The sequence below is a fragment of the Mobula birostris genome, chromosome 8, assembly GCF_030028105.1.
Source record: "Mobula birostris isolate sMobBir1 chromosome 8, sMobBir1.hap1, whole genome shotgun sequence".
Taxonomy (NCBI): domain Eukaryota; kingdom Metazoa; phylum Chordata; class Chondrichthyes; order Myliobatiformes; family Myliobatidae; genus Mobula; species Mobula birostris.
In genome coordinates, this window is record NC_092377.1 from 62694417 (window position 1) to 62715121 (window position 20705).

Below are 20705 nucleotides of genomic sequence, written 5' to 3' on the forward strand. Positions count from 1 at the left end.
TAAATGTTTCCCATCTTTTAGCTTCCCACTAAATTTTATTATTTTGTATACTCTCTCATTTGCTTTTATGCTGTCTTTGACTTGCCTTGTCAGCAACAGTTGCCTTATCCTTCCTTGAGAATGCTGCTATTTCTTTGCGATGAACCGATCCAGTGTCTTTCAAATTATTTCTAAAAGCTTCATCCATTGCAGCTCTACCATCATCCCTGCTAGTGTCCCCTTCGAATCAACTTTGGCCAGCTCTTCCATCATGCCTCTGTCATTCCCATTACACCACTGTAATACTGATGCATATGACCATAAGACCACAAAACATAGGAGCAGAATTAGGCCATTTGTCCCAAGCGAGTCTGCTCCACCATTCGATTATGGCTGATACTTCTTAATGCCTTTTACCACTCCCCAGCCCCACTCTCCGGCTTTCTCCCCCGTAACCTTTGATGCCGTGTCCAATCAAGACCTGTTTGCCTTAAATACACCCAACGACCTGGTCTTCACAGTTGCAAGTGGTAATAAATTCCACAAACTCACCACCCTCTGGCTAAAGAAATTTCTCCGTATCTCTGTTTTAAATGGATGCTCCTCTATCCTGAGGCTGTGCCCTCTTGTCCTAGACTCCCCCACCATCCTTTCCACATCTACTCTGTCGAACCCTTTCAACATTTGAAAGGTTTCAATGAGATCCCCCTCATCCTTCTAAATTCAAGTGAGTATAGACCCAGAACTATCAGAAGTTCCTCGTCTAACCCTTTCATTCCCAGAATCATCTTTGTGAATCTCCTCTAAATTATCTCCAATGTCAGCATATCTTTTCTTAGATGAGGGGCCCAAAACTGTTCACAATAGTCAAGGTTAGGCTTTATAAGACATTGAAAGCCTCAGCGATGCCAATTGCATCGCCTCTGATCTGGGCCGACAATAACGTACCAGGCAGCACCCAATTAATTAGCATGTTTATTTCGGCTTTTTTCTTAAGGATGTGCTGTGCGCCTCCCGGCTACCGCTGCATTCTCCGCAAATCGGTATCCGTTCGCGGCCTGAGGGTTGGGGTGGTGGGACACTGGGGTGTCATCTCATCGTTGTCTCTTTCCATTAGGGCAGGCAGGTCATCTTCTTCTATCTCTGCCTGCCTCGATGTCGAAGGTCGAGGTTCATCGTCTGCTGTGGCTGATGTGGAAGGCTTGCTTGACTGCTGAGCCTCACGCATTTTTCTATTATACAGTTCTTTGTAAGGACTCAAACCATCTTGCAAATATGCCCCAAACCGACATACCCTTCCAAAATTAAAGTCGTACTTTATCATTACTCATTCGGTTTCATTGTTATCCTTTCCCCTTCCAATTGCATACATCAGCTCTTTATCTATCAGTTCTTGGTCACGGGATGCCAAAACCTCTTCAACATCATCTTCGTCAACTTCCACAAGCCAAACTCACTTTGTCCTTACTTCGTTCACCACGATCGAAACGCTTAATTATGTCTAGTTTTATGCTAAGTGTAACACCCTTACGAGCTCTTTTAGGCTTTTCTGATACCTTAGAACTCACCTTGCTAACAGCTGCTCACAGGCACGTGTTTAAGCAATGCCGGCTAGAATGCAGTTCCGAATCCAGGGGAGAGCAGCTGCTTTTTATCGCGCGCTGCCTTTTTTCGTAACAATGAAAACATCTTCTGTTAGCGAAAACAGGGAACTAATGTAGGTCTTTCGTAACAGTGAGGTTTCGTAAAGCGAATGTTCAAAAAGCAGGGGACACCTGTATATCTTATTTCCTGTAATGTCCGACTCACAATCATGTCTTCTCATTTCTGACCATTGATCAGAATACACTAACCTAGGCGGTACGACTGCCTCCTAAGTCAAGCTGTCAAGTTAACGATCCACACCTACCCACCCCCAATCCTATGCAACACCTTTAGCTGAGGGACAAAGTCAAAATCCTTCAAAATGAAAGGACCAAAACAGAGGTGGCTGCCTGTGGGCTCACCAACTCCCAAAAGGTGTAACTGAAGCCAATCATCTGCTCTACCATTAGGAAACTTTATTTTACTGAGCTGGATGTTGAAGTCATTGGGCAGTCACCACATACACTGCTGATCTCCATCCTAAATTCAATCTACTTTCCTAAATCCCTCAACAGAATCTTCGGTGTGAAAATCTTCAGCTAGGATACCCTGCACTGCAGTAAAGGTTGCTTTGTGCGTATCCTATTAAGTGGGCAGGGGGTAGAGATGCTGATGAAGGCAGCTAAGCTAATCTGATTTATAAAAAGTTAGCTAAGTGTGCCACAAGGCTTAGCAAGTTTTTGAAGTCTTCAAAATATTGTGAAAGTTTCTGAATGCTTCTGGAATTCAGAAATATAATTTAACAGGTCCAGTTTTTACTTATTTGATTATTCTTAAATTCATTAATTTCAAGACTAGCTGTTCCAATAAATAATTAATAGTTTCAGATAGATGTAGTTAACAGGTTTATAGCTTCCATTTCTCCATCAAAATGATTGTACTCTTCAAAAAACAAAGTCATATATTGTTCATGATTGTTCAGACTACTGAATCCTGTAAAATTGTTTCTTAAAGACATTGCCAACTCCTATGTCTTAAAGGCTAAAGTTTGTTTATTTGACATAATATAATCGATATAAATTTCTACACATATAATTTATTACACCATCACGTAATACGTTTGCAATAAATAACGTTTCTTAAGCAGCAATGCAGTGTCAATCAAGCAAGAAAATACTCACTAAAATGATCTGGAGATCCAAGTGTTGAAAAAACACATGTCAGAAACTGCAGGCGAACTTGCACCTCAGCACCATGACTATACCTGTATCGAGGAGGTCAGCAAAAATAATGCCAATAAAATATTAAGAAAACGCTGATCAGTTTATTCATCGATATTTTTAAGATTAGTATATTCTTTTCAACTTCCAACATGATCCAATTGATGATGAATTAATATAATTATGATCAATAATTACAAACATCAAGATTGATTTCAAAATTCTTTTCTTCAAAAATATCCAAACTTAACACGAAACTTCCACCATGAGAGAACTGGATACTTTCTCTGCTTTTTTTGCTTTGGGATCATACCAATTTGGATGAACTCCCCAAGTTTCTTTGTCAACATCAAGTACCATAGATGGAAGGCTGTCAACAAAGTGCTGGGAGATGCAATTAATATGGATCAGTGCCTGATGGTCAACACAGACACAGAGGGTCATTCCTGTGGAGTGTGATTTCATATTTCAAAGAAACAATGTAAAATTTTACAGCTAACAACAGACTTCTTCAAGCTGTTGAGACGAGTTTTATATAAGTATGCAATGCTGCTGTAAATTTATGACTTTTTCTAATACGTCAAGCATAGAATGGCATGAGTTCTTAGCAACTCATAGGATTGTATGGCTCCATTTGCTCCTCCTATCTAAAGACATCTGCTGAAAGACTGCAAGAATTTCTCCCATCACAATCAGATACCAACCAGCCCATAAATGATGTGGAAAGGGTACCAGGAGACACAAGGGACTGCAGATGCTATATTCTGGAGCAAAAAAAAACAAACTGCTGGAGGAACTCAGAGTTACCTTGCGGAGGCAGAGAAATGTTCTCAGTCTCTGCATCAATCTGAGAACATAGAGCAAAGATATATAGAGGAGAGAAGGAAGGTTGAAGCAGGAATTGGCAAGCGATAGGTGGAACCAGATGAGGAGGGGAATGACAGACAGATGAAGTGAAACATGGTCAAAGTGCAGAAGAAACTATAGTGGGAGCAATGAGAGAGGAACTCATAACTTGACTCATCATTATCTTCATGTCCTAAGGTTATGTGATGCAAAGTGAAAAGTTTTGGGCTATATATGCCAATTTACCCCAACTCACTCCAATTACTGTAACCACAGCTTGCACCAAAATATTCAGAAATGTTAAGAGAAATAGCATCTTGACAAAGTTCAAATCCATTCCATATAATTATTCTTTCAGTATATACTATTGTTATTTTCTTTGTTACTTTTGATAATTTGATCAATCTATATCTCTGCAGAAATAAGTTCATATTTTTCCAAACTATGACAATTATTTTACATATTACATTTTTGTGACCTTGAACTCAAAAAGGTGTTAAAAGGATAATCAGTCAATTATACTCACAACACATGTTTATGCGCACCCTCTCTGACTGCCTGAATGTAGTGTATCAGGTTGTCAAAAAAAAGTTTCATCATGTTTAGTTCCTTTTCAGCCCACCTATACAATAATGATAAAAATGTGTAAGTATATCTTTCGTGAGGTTGTACATCCATAATCGGTCCTGGAGTGTGTACTTGAAATTTTAGAAGCGTAAATCACCTGTACAAGTAACCCTTGCATTATGGCCATTCAGGTAACAGAAATTTGCCCTTAGAGAATTCACAAATAGCTACTCAAAATTTTGAGATAAAACTCATTCACAGAATTTATATGAAAAAAGTAAATAAACACAAAATGTATTTCTTTATCAATTCACATTTCTTGACACATGCAGGGATGATGCAACTTTGCATTACCAAAGATTACAATACGGACCATTTTCTAGCAACACAATCCACTCTCTGTCCCACCCCTGTATTGTGGAGTCACTCTGTATTAGATTTCTGAAACCAAACAGCTCATGATTAATTTACAGTAAAATTATTACAGCATCATACAGTACTATGCAGAAGTCTTAGCCACATATATAGATGCCTGAGACTTTTGCACAGTACTGCGTTTGTCAATGTGGATTACAGAGAGAGTTTGTAAATCAAGCGGGAGTGAAGTATTTTGGGAATGGTGAGAATGGATCGCCACAGGAGGGGTGTGGAACAGGTGGCAGAGAAAGTGCGCCTAGAGTGGTAGATGGCACAGGTGTAGACACACCCAGCCCTGAGGCACCAGGCAAGGTTATTTGGTTCAAAACAATTGGTTTATTGATCATTACAGAATGTCTGTGGTGCTTCCTGCTCCCTTCCCCTCTCCCTTCCCCTGCCCCCAACCATAATTCCCCTCCCTGCCCCCTTTCCAGTCTCAGTCCACAATAGAGACCCACATCTGAATCAGGTTTATCATCACTCACATGTCATGAAATTTGCTTTTCTCTGTGGCAGCATACAGTGCAAAAGTCTTAGACACATATATGTAACCAGCACACCTAAAACTTTTGCACAGTACTGTACTAACAATAAGTTTAAAGATACATCTGTAATATATCCAACCACTCTTCAAAACTTACCTTAGGGACATGCAACATCTTTTCCATATTTCCAGTTACTTATATGAAATATATTTTTCTCAATTACTTATCCAACTACAGTATAAAATAAGATTTTTATTACGTCTTATGTGGATTATTCTTGCTAATAATGCTTTAACTATAAACCTGAAGTCTTTCTTTACTACCATGACTAAAGTAATCAATGCCTGAATCTAATCACTCATCTGACCCAAGCTCAGAAAGGTAATCTCTACTCTATCTAAAGTTGTGATCGTTCATAACTTGCATTATTATAGCTTCTTTATCACAGTAAGTTTTCCACAATGCACTTCACAAGAACATTATTGAATAAAATATGATACACATCCACTAAGGAGACATTTGAGCAAATAATAAATCCCTTGGTCAAAGGGGGAAGTTTTAAAGAGCAATTAATGAGCAGGAATGAGGCAGAGTGGCAGAGTGGCTAAGGGACAAAACTGCAGAGTTTAAAGCCTAGAATGCTAAAGTCATGATATCAATGGCAGATCATTTAAATTCAAGGATGAACAAGATGTGTGAAGGATTAGTGGGATAGTGTGAATTAAAATATGGATATCCAGAGTTGGGACAAATTCAAATGTTCAGAAGACAGAATAATAATAGTCAGCCTGGATTACTTGAGAGCAAAATTATCCCTCTAACAGAAATTAGGAAGACAGCAGGAAGTTCAATTATGAAACCAAAGAGAATAAGCAGCAGACTGGCATGTTACAACATGGCATACTCTTAGTTCTACTTAACAAACAATGCTGAAACAGTTTAAGAATTCGATTGATCAATTCCATACGAACAATCACTCAGCTTACATGAGTTACTGTGATAGTTCTAAATGTTCAATACTTTATTTTGAAACTGTAATCTCTAGTTCCAGATTTCTCTTCCCTATATCTACCTTGTCAGGCCTTCTTAGAATTTTGTATGGTTCAATGAGGTCACCTCCCGTTCTTTTGAATTGTGGCCTAACCACTTCAATCACTCTTTCAATTGCCAATACAGGAGTCCTCCAATCATGGTGCCACAATGACTCAATTGTGCCTCTTCCTGGTCTATCCAACTAATACAAGGCCAGAATTGACATTATCAGAATTATGTAGATACTTGTTCTGAGCCTATTCTCGTTATAACAGTCTAGTTACCTACAAACAGTCACCAGGATAGGGATGTGTCAGCTTTAGGAAATTGGGTTTAGGAAGTTGCCCTGACCAATCAAAAAACTATCAACCTCTGCCTTAAATATACATAAAGACTTGGCCTCCACAGCTGCCTATGGCAAAGAATTCTGCAGATCCACCACTCTCTGGCTAAAGAAATTCCTCCTCATCTCCATTCTAAAGGACTCCCCTCTATTCTGGCCTGTGCCCTTTGGTCTACTCAACATTTGGCTAGACCAAATTTCCTCACCTAATATCAGATGTCAGACAAGCAAACTAACAATTTAGAGGCAGATCAAAAAACATTAAGAAGAGGCAGAACTGTGTTTTATCAATTCACATTTGAAAACTGACTCTGCAAATGGCTGCGTACAACTGATATTGCTTGTAGGGTAATAAAGGTTTGGGCTAAATCCCCCACCGTAAGCATCAATTTCACTTTTTCAATAACACAAGTTATTAGCTATTGACAAATTGCTTACACTTAAAACAATTTGTATTTCACCCAGCCCACCACCATAAAAAAGTGATAATATTTCATACAAATCTGAAGTACATTGATTAATTCACTTCACACCTGGGCATTAGCCACATAATTCTTCACTACAGTCATGATGTTTTTAGTGAAAAATAACAGCAATGTTACCAGTACTTATAATGAAAGATATCTCACAGCATACACTGTAGCTAAACATGTAAATTCAGAAGACAATGCCAATGATTCCCCTTTTCTTCACAGGGTGTGCTTCTTTTTAATATCTTCTCATTTTATCTTGAGAAATTGATGAAATCAATGTACTTCAGATTTGTATGAAATATTATCAGTTTTTTTAATAAACTTTAAAATATTAGTTTGTTGAATAAAGTGTAGATGGGTATTTAACTCCACTCATAATAAATGGATGTACTGTCAATTCTGTGCAATGTAAAATTTTATACTTTTTAAAATAAGAGATGTTATCAAGTACTTAGTTCACTGTGACCTCAACCTTATACTTAATTCATCAACTGCAAATGGCTAATACATTTGCTGAAATCATAAGTTTTTTTAAACTCTGGTGAGAATTGTTCAAGTTCAATGCTTAGCTGCCAGCTGATAATCGCCATTGCTGGATGCCATCAATACAACAGAACTATGGACAGTCAAGAAACTACTGATGGCAAGAAGCAAGCTGCTGTAATAACTCAGTGGGACAGGCAGCATCTGTGGAATCAGAAGGATAGTAGACATTTTGGGTGGGCGCCCTGCATGTTGTCATAATGCTGTGAGAAGCTGGTCATATGCTTGACACAAGAACTGATGACATAGAAGAGTACTTGTAAGTGATAAAATGAATCATTTGATAATATTATCAAGACTTACTTAAAGGTGACATCTTACAAAGTTACTAGCCCCCAACTTAAGTACACATCTGTACTATGCTGAGGAGTAATGTCTTTTTAGAAGTACTTTTTAGAAGCTGAAATAGGTAAAGAACAATGTGGTTTTGTGAAAGACAAAGGTACAAGAAATGCAATATTGATGTTAAGGATACTATCAGAACGAGCTATTCAAGTGCAAAAAGATCTGTTTGTTTTACCACCTACACCAAAGCATTTGATACAGTGAAGCACAATAAATTATTTGAAATATTACAGAAAACTCTAGATCTAGATTCGAAAGACCTCCGCCTAATCAGAAATCTGTACTGGGAACGAACTGCCGCTGTAAGAACAGATGGAGAAGTGAGTCAGTTTACGAAAATCAAGAGAGGCGTTAGACAAGGGTGTGTTTTCTCCCCTGATTTATTTAATGTGTACAGTGAAACAATATTACAAAAAATAAGAGACATCTTGGGAATCAAAGTTGGCAGTGAAAACATCAATAATTTCAGATATGCAGATGACACTGTGATAATTGCAAGTACGGAGGAAGAACTACAAAACTTAATTGATATAATTGTTGAAGAAAGTGCAAAAATGGGTCTATCTGTCAATTGCAAAAAGACAAAATGTATGGTGATATCTAAAAAGGAGAATCCTATCTGCAGGCTGAGAATAAACATGGGGAAGATATAAAACAAGTACAGAACTTTTGCTACTTAGGAAGCTGGGTGACATCAAATGGCAGGTGCGACATGGACAACAAAAGAAGAATAGGGATGGCAAAAGACACCTTTACAAGAATGAGGAGAATACTGACCAATACTAAACTAGGCATGACAACCCGCCTCAGAGTACTGAAATGTTACATTTATCCAGTTATGTTATATGGCTCAGAATGCTGGACAATATCTAGTAACATGAGGAAATGAACTGTAGCAGCAGAGATGTGGTTTTTGAGGAGGATGCAAAGAATATCATGGACAAAATGACTATCTAATGAGGATGTCATGAACAGAGCGAACACAAATAGAGAAATAAAGTATGAGATCATGAAAAGGCAACGTAACTTCATTGGACATGTGATTAGGAAAGAGGAGTTAGAATGCACGGTAATCATGGGAAAGATTGAAGGGAAGAAAGCAAGAGGAAGACAAAGACAAATGATGACAGAGACAGCAGCCAGAGAAGTGGAAATGAATACCAATGAATTGATCCACTTAACCCGAAACAGGAGTGTGTGGGCCATGGCAGTCAAAGCTCAAACCAGGCATGGCACCTGATGATGATGATGTTGTTCTCAGGTGAGCCGGCACACTGCAATGCCTCTAACTGAAGAAAGCAGGGAACTCACACCTAACATTCTTTTATTAAACAATGAGAAAAATAATTATCTGGTTAATTTATTGCTGAATGTGGGATTGTTCTTTATAAAACAGTTTTAGTTTCCTCTGTCACAAACAAAATATTAATTGACTTTTGTTTAATATAAACTGTAGAAATACTTTGGAGATAAAATGAAGGGCTAAGCAAATTTTTTTTAAAAATAACATTTAAATTACAAATTTATAAATAAATCTACCAGGTACTTAACTTAGGGATAATCTTGAATTACTTACATAGTTATCCAATGCGTGTCATAACTGCTTCCAAATTGTTGAAAAGTGCCAAAAAGTTTAGGCAAAAGACGAAGTGAAACTACCACTGACCTGAATAAATGAAATTAATCCAGGCATTATTACAATTAAAGAAATTATTTAAATCCATATGGAAAACAGTCATTAGCAAGATTGCTCTGTCTGATAATAAACATCATGCTGTCAAAAGGTTTTCTGAACCCATGATTTTTTAATTTTGATTAAAATCACAGGACAGGGATAATTAATTACCTGGAAGTTTTAATTTCCTATTATAAAATTTAGAGTATGTAAGAATCAAGCACTATATTTTAAGAATAAACATCAATGCAACTTTAACTTGCACTTCATCCTTACCTATCATTCGCTAGGTTTTCTAAACAACCTTCAATGAATCTCATTCTAATCTGCCGGTCAGTAAACCAGCACACAAGGGAGCACAGCAGTTTCTCAGCTTCATTTATCAATCCCTCTGAGAGATGAACCTATGCAAACAAACAATAAGTAACCAAAGACACTACATTCAAACTGTTCTAAATTGTTCCAATGAAGGTAAACATACCGCATCTTCATCTTGTACCAAGTCCCAAAGAAGAGTATTACCCTTCTTGCAAACATTGTCTAAATTGACATCCGTCATTGCATTGGAATTGTATTGATGCTTATGTACACTGGGAGCTGAGGAAAGAAGATACAGGATCCAAGTACTAAAATACAAAACTAATTCAAAAATACATATGTGGAATTTCAATCTGCAATCTCTTTCTTTCAATATAAAGTACAATGATCCACACTCATTGTATATGCAAAGGGCAGTTCTCAAAAATGTCAATCTCTTTTAACAAACAAGAGAAAATCTACAGATGCTGGAAATCCAAGCAACACACACAAATAGCTGTAGGAACTCAGCAAACCAGGCAGAATCTATGGCAGGGGTCCCCAGCCTTTTTTGCACCGCAGACTGGCTGACTTGGGGGGGGGGGGGGGGGGGGGTGGAGTTCAAGTTCAACAGTGCGTGACAGGGAATGAGGAAAGGTGCAGCTGACTCGTATCGTTTCATACCGCCAAATCATATCGTTTCCTCGCGACCCAGCAGCACATCTTTGCAGCCCGGTGGTTGGGGACCACTGATCTTTGGAAAAGTGTACAGATGGCATTTTGGGCCAAGACCCTTCATTTCCCATCCTCACAGCCCGACACATTTCTTCTCATTTCTTATTCTTCTGAAGAGCAAACCTTCAACTTAAGGCACTATATTTCTAACTGTAATCTTTGAGATTTGAACAATATAATGAGTACCACAGGTAAAAGACTATCAGCAAATAAAATCAGCTAAGCCAGATAAATTTGCTGAACTATATAGATTTAAAGAAAATAAAATATCTGCTTGAAAAAGTCATACCAGTTACTCACGCCAAAAATGAAATTAGCTATAACCAATAATCTTTCTAAATCTTATGACAATGATTATATTCATGGTGGCCGTATGCCCTAACATTTCAAATGTTTCTTTTTCAAAGGCATTAGTTAATTTACTTTACATATTTTTTTCCCAAATCTGACACCTTTGGATCAACCACTATGCTTACGGGAACAGATAAGAGATTTTCTCATGAGTAGAATGGACAGATGAGTAGTTTCCATTTTTAAGCAAGGTTAATTTCTCTTCATTCAGGGCCTACTTTAGTAATCTAAGGTACTGCAGCTTCCCTTCCTATGCACACCCATTCAAAATCATATGGTGCCATTAACAGGAGCATTCATTCCTTGCAAACCCAAAGTAAGTTCGACTTTTTTTTTGCCTGTGAAATTTCAGGGCTATTTTTTTTGGCAATTAGTGATCTTTCTACAGGCCAAATTCAGCTAGAGGAGAAAAAACAAATTAGGCCAATGACAAAAATTGGTAAATTTTATTCTGGACTGATTGAAAAACCTTAGTTATGCAAAACTCGCCACAATCTCACTACAACCCTACGTATTACAACCTAATGAAATATTTCTGAAATATAATCACAATCACATATACAAAAAAGAATCTTCTAGCAATACTGCATTGATAAAGGCCTTCGGCACAACAAATCCACGCCGACCATGGTGTCCATCCACCTAGTCCCAATTTCTTATGTTTACCCCATATCCTTCGAAGTCCCGTTCCTCCATGCACATATCCAAATGCTTCTTAAGTTATGCTATTGTACTTGCCTCAACCAAATCCAGCAGTTTGTTTCATACACTCACAATCCTCTAAATGAAAAAGTTGCCCCTCAGGTCCCTTTTAAATCTTTCCCTTCCCTAAGTCTGGTAGTTCTCTATACCTGTTAGTTTCAGTCTCCCCTACCCTGAGGAAAATACTGTTACCATCCACCTTATCGATGCCTCTTATAATATTAAACATTTCTAGAGATCACTCCTCCTTCTCATTTTGCACTCTTTCCAGTCTAATCACATCTTTCCTATAGCAGGGTGACCAAAACTGTACATAATTTTATGATTGTTATGGTCTCACTAACAATTTATACAACTGCAACATAATATCCTTACTCCTATATTCAATTCCCCAGAATCTTGCAAGATTCTGGGGAAAAGCCACCGCAGGTCTAAACGATGGGTCACTAACAAGATACTGGATATGTGTGATACAAAAAGGAAATTAAAGAAAGATAAAAACACAGCAGAGGGAAGAACAGAATACAGGAATATCAACAAGGAAATCAGAAGGAAAATGAAGGAAGCGAAGCAAAGATGGTTAGCTGAACAATGTGTGGACATTGAAGACAGCCTTTCCAACAACAACACGAAGAAGGCATTCCAACTGGTGAAAGATCTTACCAAAGAAAAGCAAGCCAAAGTGAACACCATCCAAGACAAAAATGGCAAAAGTCTCACAGAAGGAAAGGAAATAATGGAAAGGTGGATAGAGTACTGTTCAGAACTGTACAACTACCAGGGCAAAGGGGATCCAAGCGCGCTGAATGTGCAGAAATCTTCCAATGAGGATGACTATCCAATCATGCATGAAGAAGTTGAAGCTGCAATACGATCACTGAGTGCGGAAAGTCAGCAGGAATTGACAACATCCCTGCTGAACTGCTGAAGCATGGAGGAGAGGCCACGATAGACATGCTTACCACCATCTGCAATAAGATCTGGCAGACAGGTGAATGGCCGATACCTTGGACTCAGTCGCTGATCACTGTGCTTCCCAAGAAAGGCAATCTCCAACTTTGCCAGATTTACCGTACCATCAGTTTGATCAGCCATGTAAGCAAGGTAATGCTCAGGATTATCTTGAACAGACTGAGACCTCAGGCAGAAGACATCATTGCTGAGGAACAAGCAGGCTTCCGTAAGGGCAGAAGCACCACTGAGCAGATTTTCAACCTCCGCACCCTCTGTGAGAAACACCTTCAGCACCAGAGAGAGTTCTACCACGTCTTCATAGACCTCAAGAAGGTGTTTGACAGATGCCTTATGGGCCACCATGAAGAAATTCAACATGGGGCAGAAGCTGATTCATATAATCCATCAGCTTTACGCCAAGGCAACCAGTGCAGTGCTTGTTCAGGGCACCATCGGGGAGTGGTTCCATACCTCTATAGGAGTCTGTCTGGGCTGCCTCCTCTCCCCCACTCTCTTCAGTGTCTTCCTGGAACGAATCATGACTGCTGCCCTTGAAAATCACGAGGACACAGTCAGCATCGGAGGGAGGAACATCACAAACCTAAGATTTGTTGACGACATTGATGGACTTACAGGAAAAGACGACAAACTGGCCAACCTGGTCAGCCATCTTGACAGAGCCTCCACAAAGTTTGGAATGGAAATAAGTGCCGAGAAAACCAAGTTCATGGCAAATGACAACGGTGCCATCACAACAGACATCTCAGTCCATGGTCATAAACTTGAGACAGTGCAGCAGTTCAAACACCTGGAGGCAATCATCAGTGATGAAGGATCAAGACCAGAAGTCCTGGCAGACAATGACTGCACTATCCAAACTCAAGACAATATGGAGGGTCAGCAACATCACCATGAAGTACAAGATCAGACTCCTGCATGCACTGGTATTCTCCATCTTCCTGTACGCATGTGAGACATGGACCCTCACAGCAGAGCTACAGAGGAAGAAACAGGCATTGGAAATGAGATGCTATCGCAACATCCTGGGCATCTGATACTTGGACCACATCACAAACGAGCAGGTCCGCAAGACCATCCAGCACCACATTGGCCCCCATGAAGACCTTCTCACAACGGTGAAGAAAAGAAAGCTGAGATGGTACGGCCACGTAACAAGATCCAGTGACCTTGCAAAGACCGTTCTACAGGGAACTGTGGAGGGGAAAAGGAGGACAGGTAGACAGAGGAAAAGATGGACGGACAACATTAGAGAATGGACAGGGAAAACATTTGCAGTGACCCAGGCTCTGGCACACAACCATGACAGATGGGACAGACTGGTGCAAAGCTTGACATGACAGCGCCCCAACGACTTCACCAGGAGTTAAGGGCGCAAGGAAGGAAGGAAGGATATTCAGTTCCATGACTAATGAAGGCCAGTGTGCTAAAAGCCTTCTACAATACCCTTTCTACCTTTGATGCCACTTTCAACAAACTATGAACATAACACACAATTTCTGCACAGTAACCACCCAGAAACAGTATTGCATCAATAATCAAATACTGCAGCATTGGGGGGGCGGGGGGGGGGGTGGCAGGGAAGAGTTAATACTTCAAGTTAGTAACCAGTCTTTCCCTCTTCACAGATTACACTTACAACCTCAGAGTACTCCCACTGTTTTCGCTTGTAATTTACGATTTCTAACATCCATAGCATTTTATTTTTAGAATAACTAAGTAACCTATGCTCCTGACAAATAATAAATAGAGCACTGGAGATGATAATCCTGCAGCACTCCAAAAAATTGCCACAGGCTACTTTATGCCTATCTAAGAAGATGAATTAGCACTTCATCAGCAGTGCTCAATTCTTTGGAATGGAACTAAAACGTACTACATTTTGACTGTGAATGAGAATGCCACAAACTGACCCAAAACTAGCATCAAAATAAAAGCAAATTTCTCGAGGGTGTTATATAATGAATAAAACTGAAGGGACAGAACATGAGATGATAAAATTTGCTTACGACAAAGCAGACATACTGAAATCCTGGCAATCAAATAGTGACTCAATTGACTTGATGTGTCCATTATCTTTGTTATCAAAATAATAGCGTCATTATTAATTCAAGCTACATTTATATATTCAGTTATGAAAGCTAAGCTCAACACAAATATTTTGTCTCAAGTAGCAAATCAAATCAAGTATATAACATTAAATTACAATAAAAATTATGTAAACTAATTTGGATTACTATCCATAATTCTCAAACAACAGTGCCAGTTGATGATCAATTGCTTGAGAATTCTTCAACTTTTCTATTTAAGGTTAAAAATTTTGTTCCTTACCTTGACTAAGATGTTCATGGTAGATGGAAGCAAGATTGGGTAAATGTTGTTGAAGATGAGATGTAAGTTCTGCATGAGAATTAATCTGAACCAGTTCTTCTTCACAGCCTGACTCTTCCCCATCAAAGTCTGCCATATTTTTTTCTGACTTTGCACTGACCTGAGAACTACTGCAGCTGACATCATCTGCACTCATCATATCATCACCTAAGTGCCTGCAAAATATATTTCATCATTATTAGTTTTCTCAAATTATCATTGTTACTCATTTGTAATGGAAGGCAATATACCTTTCAACACATAGTCAATCAAATATTCCTGAGTGTAGCTTAATGCAGCACAGAGCTTATACACAAAATCACATGAACAGCCAGGAGGCAAATTATTAGATAGCAACACACAAAAGATGCTGGAGGAACTCAGCAGGTCAGGCAGCATCTATGGAAATGAATAAACCTTCGATGTTTCGGGCCAAGACCCTTCTTCAGGACTCTTGTGTTTATAAATTATTAGATAACCTATTTTAGCATCACTGCTTGAGGAATAAATATTGGCCAGTGTATCATGGAAATTCTGTTTTCCCCTTTTAAAAAGTGCCATGATACCTCTGACATATACTTGAAACAGCTACTGGCAGCCTCAGTTAAATTTGTCACCTAAAGTTCAGCAACTCAAAGAACAATAGTTGTCAAAGCAACAACTATTACTTCTTGAATCAATAGCAAGAATTATTACTGAACCAAGCCCTTAATCAAGTGATCAAAATCTTTAAATGACTTTTCAAACTACTTGATGTTTACTTTATATTAGAACACCATTCAAGTAACATTCAACTATTTGTACAGTATCAAGAAAATAACACGAGAAATATCATACTTAGCATTTCCTTCAAACATGCACACATTCACGCCGGTGAAATATATGCAAATTTAAAACAATCATGCAGCCATACTGAACAATGTTTGGCTTCGGATTTACATTTTTTTTGCCTTCCACCAAAACTCACTGACTTACTATTCTACTGCACTTTGAATGTCTCCATTCTAGTTCATATGTTTATTTGTTTATAAATTAGCACCAAATTACATTACCAAAATATGATATCTTCGTAACTTTACACTTCATCTCCATTTTGTAGTTTTCTACTGAAAGTTGCAGAATAAACCAAAACCTGCCGCCAGCCCTACTCCACTGATCTGCAAATAAATACACACTTGCTGCCTGCAGATCCCACCACTGTCAACTTGCTGTAAGGTAGCAGCCAATACTCAACAGTAAGGTACTGCACAACAGCAGACAACTGGAAGTGGAGTTTTAAATTATCAGATTTAAGATTCCATATTAAATAATACACCGGATAATGTCAAGGCAAAAAATTTCTGGAATTCCACTTCTCTACAACATTAAACTATTTTGAAAACTAGTCAGAGGTCAAATCATCCAGTTTGCACAAAATGTAAAAATTTGAAATTAAACAGTAGAATTTATATTATTCACCAGTAAATTGTTTAACATCAGAAAGCAACAGAGCATGTGAAAACTTTTGTTCATAAAATGCTGCAATCAAATGAGAACAACAGCACACACTGGATGAATTCCTTTGTTGATAACTATCAGGAACTTAATACACAATTTTATAGTTGTGCAGTAGCACTGGTAGTGTTCTATTTGTTCTGTATTTTAATTTGTTACTCAGATAAAACAGTAGTTTGTCTTTTGTATACCTTTTAGCTATTTCCATGAAACTTCAGCTAATTGAGGCAGCCACTTAAATAGGCCAAAATGTATTGCTCCTGATGTGTCCCAATTCACTGTATTAATTTTACTGAATGAATTAAAGTTTAAAAACTTAACCATAAAATAACTTCTACATGTTCTCAGAAAACATACTAATTATTATATAATTTATAATCTAAATTTGTTAGGTGCTTTCAAGAGGGGTTCTTCAAGTGGTTTATCCAGGGGAAGGATCATACTGGATCTGCTACTGAGAAATGAACCTGGCCAGGTGACTGACATCTCAGTGGGAGATCATTTAGGAAACAATTATCACAACTCCTTAGGTTTTAAGATAGCTTTGAAGACGGACAAGTCTGTATCTTGCAGGAGAGCATGAAATGAGGGTAAGGCAAATTACAAGCTTTTTAAGTAAGAACTATGAGTGTTAATTAGCTTATTTTTTGCAAGTGCACACCTGACATGTGAGGATAGTTAAATACCAACTGCACAGAGTACAGGACAAGTATATTCCAGTAAGAAGAAAGGAAAAGGATGGCAAGGCAAAGAACCCTTGATTCCAAGAGAGATGGTTAATTTAGTCAAGAAGTAAAAGTATATACAAGATTTAGGAGGCTAAAATCAAACACAGCCCTTGAGGATTATATAAAAGTCAAAAAAGAACTCAAAAAGAGAATTAGGTGAGTCAAGAGAGGCAACAAAAAGTCTTTGGCAAGTAGGATTAAACAGAACCCGAAAGCATAATGTACATACATCAAGAGCAAGAGGATAACTAGGGAGAGGGCAGGACCACTCAAAGTGTAAAGCAGGGAACTTTTGCTTGGAGACAGAGAATATGGACAAGGTCCTAAATGAGTACCTTGCTTTGATATTTACAAAGGAAAAGGAAGTGCAGGATAGTGAGACCAGTGTGAAGTGTGCTGAAATACTAGGACAATTTTGAGATAAAGAAACAAAGCAGTGTTGGGTCTCTTGAAGAACATTAAGACAAGGTCTGATGGGATATACCTCAGGTTATTAAGAGAGCAACACCCTTATGTCTTCCCTAGTCACAAGTGAGGTCCCACAATATCTACGACAAGTTGATGTTGTTCAAGAAGGGAAATAGGGATAATCCTGGAAACTATAGACTGGTGAGTTTCATGTCAGTGGTAGGAAAGCTACTGGAAGGATTCTTAGAGATAGAATTTAAGAGCATTTGGAAAACCAAGGCTTTATGTAGAGGAAATCATGTTTGAGTTTTTCGAGGAGATGACAAGGGTAATCAACTATCAATGGTGTCTACATGGATTTTAGTAAGGCATTTGACAAGATGCCACACAGTAGGTTCATCCAGAAGATTAAGATTCATGGAATCTAGGATGACTTAGCTAGTTGGGTTCAGAATTAGCTTGTTGATAAATGACAGAAGGCAGTGGTTAAGGGGTCTTATTCTGCCTGGAGGTCCATGACTGGTGGTGTTTAGTTGGGAACTTGACAATGATATATATAAATGCCTTGGATGGGTTAGTAAATTCACTTGCAAACAATACAAAGATTGGTGCCATTGTGGATAGTGCAGAAATAGATCAGTTGTAAATACAAGTAGAGAAATGGCATATTTAATCTGGCCAAGTGTGAGGTGATGCATTTTGGAATTGTAAGGGGGTTTCGACTTTTATGTTACTGCGGAGGCTAATTAAAATGGCGTCTTTGTTATGTTAATCTGGGGAATGAGGCATTGTTGTGTTAAACACTGAGAAAGTTTGCGTTAACAGTTTGTTTTTGCTCTAGTGTGTGATAAGAGAGTGCTATTAACCAATTGGGATAGTTGTTATGGTTTTGGTGTATTTGAAGATACTGTATGCGCGGGGTTTTGGGGGAGAAGGCGGGAGAGCGAGACAGAGGATGGACGAGGTGCTGTGAGTCCGCTAACAGGGTCGGACCCCGAGCGGGACGTTTGGCGAGGAGACGGAGACGGACTCGTGTGGAGCGTCTGGTCGACCACCGTTGTTGGTCCCAGGCGGCCGGTCGAGGTGGTCCGAGGGAGTCGCAGGGTGAAGAAGAAGGTCCTTGAGCTCCAACGGTTTTGTGCACGAAGAGATTGAACTTTGATAAGTGTGGCACCTTTTATTTTCCTTTTATATTTTATTCTCTTTTAATTATATAGTTCCAGTAATATCTATAAACTGTAAATCATTTAATTGCATCTGATGTATTGTCTGTTATTTGGGCGGGGTGGGGTACCTCACACAGCATCCACACTAACAAATTATCCAGTTTGGCGGGGCCGAGGCTGTTTCCCTAGACGACAGCAAGCCCAGCGACCCTGAGGGTGGCCAGGGGGGCTACAGAATATTATATGTAAAGGGATAGTACACAGTTAATGGCAGGACTCTTGACAATGCAGATACAGAGGGATCTTGGAGTCCAAGTCTAAAGCTCTCTGAAAGTGGCTGTACAGGCTAATACAAGTGGTAAAGAAGGCATAAGGCATGTTTGCCATTGTTAGTTGAGGCACACAGTTCAAGAGTGATGTTGCAGCTTTATAAAACACTGGTTTGGAAAACTTCATTTGTTTCTTGTTGCCCTATTATAAGAAAGTTGCAGAGACTATGCAGAGGGTGCATAAGAGGTTTACCGGAATGCTGCTTGGATTAGAGGACATGAGGTATAAGCAGGGGTTAGACAAGCTTGGGTTGTCATCTCTATAGTATACTGGGGTCTGACGGGTCACCTGATAGAAGTTTATAAGATTGACGTAGATCGATTAAAAAGTTGGTATATTTCTCCATTCTAAAGGTCATGCATTTAAGGTGGGTGTGGGTGGGGGGGGCAAATTCAAAGAAGACATGCTAGGCAAGTTTTTTTACACACATACAGTGGTGGGTGCCTGGAATGTACTGATAAGGATGATAGCAGAGGTAAACACAATAGAGGTATTTAAAGGTATTTAGATAGGCATATGAATGTGCAGAGAATGGATGGCTTTTTTAGGCAGAAGGAATTTGCTTTGTCTGGCTTTTAATTGATAGTTCAAGTACTTCAGCACAAGAACGTAGCCTAAAGGGCCTGTTCCTATGTGGTATTGTTCAATGTGCGATATCTTTTTAGAATTAAATAAAAACCTACAACAATCATCTTAAATTTATTATTTAGCAATTAGAGACCAAAACTAAACCTTAAGAGTGAAACTTACCCATCATGATGATGATGCTGCTGACCAATGAAACGTCTGCAGTTAAATATTTCATTTCCAATTGCCTCTCCTAAAAAATCTCCAGTGCGAGTAATGCAAGAATCCTGAGAACCTTGTGATATGTGCACAGTATTTATTTCCCCTGTCATATCACGTTCATTGTCCTCAGGATGTGAGCAAGTATCAAGAAGTCGAATTCGATTCTCTCCTGATGGAACTGTATCAGAGTTATAAGCAATATCCTTGCCCGATCCACTATTAGGTCTATCGCATTCTGTTCCACCAGGTGATTCTGACATACAAATTCCTGGCTGTGACTCTGCACTCAGAGTTCGTAACTCAGGATTCCTGCTCTCATTCTGGGGGCTCTCAACTTCATCATCATCATCATCGTCATCATCATCATCTTCTTCTTCTTCTTCTTTTAGGACTTCACTATCTGCCATATCCTCAGAGCGGACTTCACTTCCTGGACTTCCAGCTGACTGACTTGCATGGCTTGAATTCACTTCATTACTAGAACCATCACTGTGCCCACTGCTACTGCCAGGCCCACTACTGGCATCTTCACCACTATTAGCAGTCTCATCAGAACTTCCTTGCATAGATTCCTAGGGAGGAAAATAAGATTTTATTTATTAGTCATTGAAATAATCTAATTTTATTTGTGTTTTTAAAAATTCAGTGGATGCTTATAACTCTAAAAAACAATACTTTAAATTTTGCCAAACTTATTTTTGAAAATGTTATTACTCACAACACAAGAACTGTATCTTAGAAAAAGTGAATGCTGATTGTTGCTGCTCTTTGCATTTATTTATTTGTTTAAAATAATATGCCATTGAACCTTAATGATAATTTTCTATCTCATTAATTGAAACTCAATAAATTAA

The 20705-nt window shown here is 38.7% G+C and overlaps 1 protein-coding gene across 10 annotated transcripts in view; it reads right to left on the reverse strand.

The window, feature by feature from the left end:
* The window catches only part of usp34 (ubiquitin specific peptidase 34), a 298533-nt gene that overhangs the window by 170990 nt on the left and 106838 nt on the right, over positions 1–20705 (reverse strand). For all 10 annotated transcript variants that reach the window (XM_072265297.1, XM_072265294.1, XM_072265289.1 and 7 more), the window contains exons 14-20: positions 19813–20423; positions 14898–15112; positions 9991–10106; positions 9786–9913; positions 9411–9500; positions 4156–4251; positions 2745–2827 (exon numbers count right to left, since the gene is read on the reverse strand). In XM_072265297.1, the coding sequence (XP_072121398.1) occupies positions 2745–2827; positions 4156–4251; positions 9411–9500; positions 9786–9913; positions 9991–10106; positions 14898–15112; positions 19813–20423 (1339 nt within the window). The remainder of the gene's footprint in view (positions 1–2744; positions 2828–4155; positions 4252–9410; positions 9501–9785; positions 9914–9990; positions 10107–14897; positions 15113–19812; positions 20424–20705) is intronic.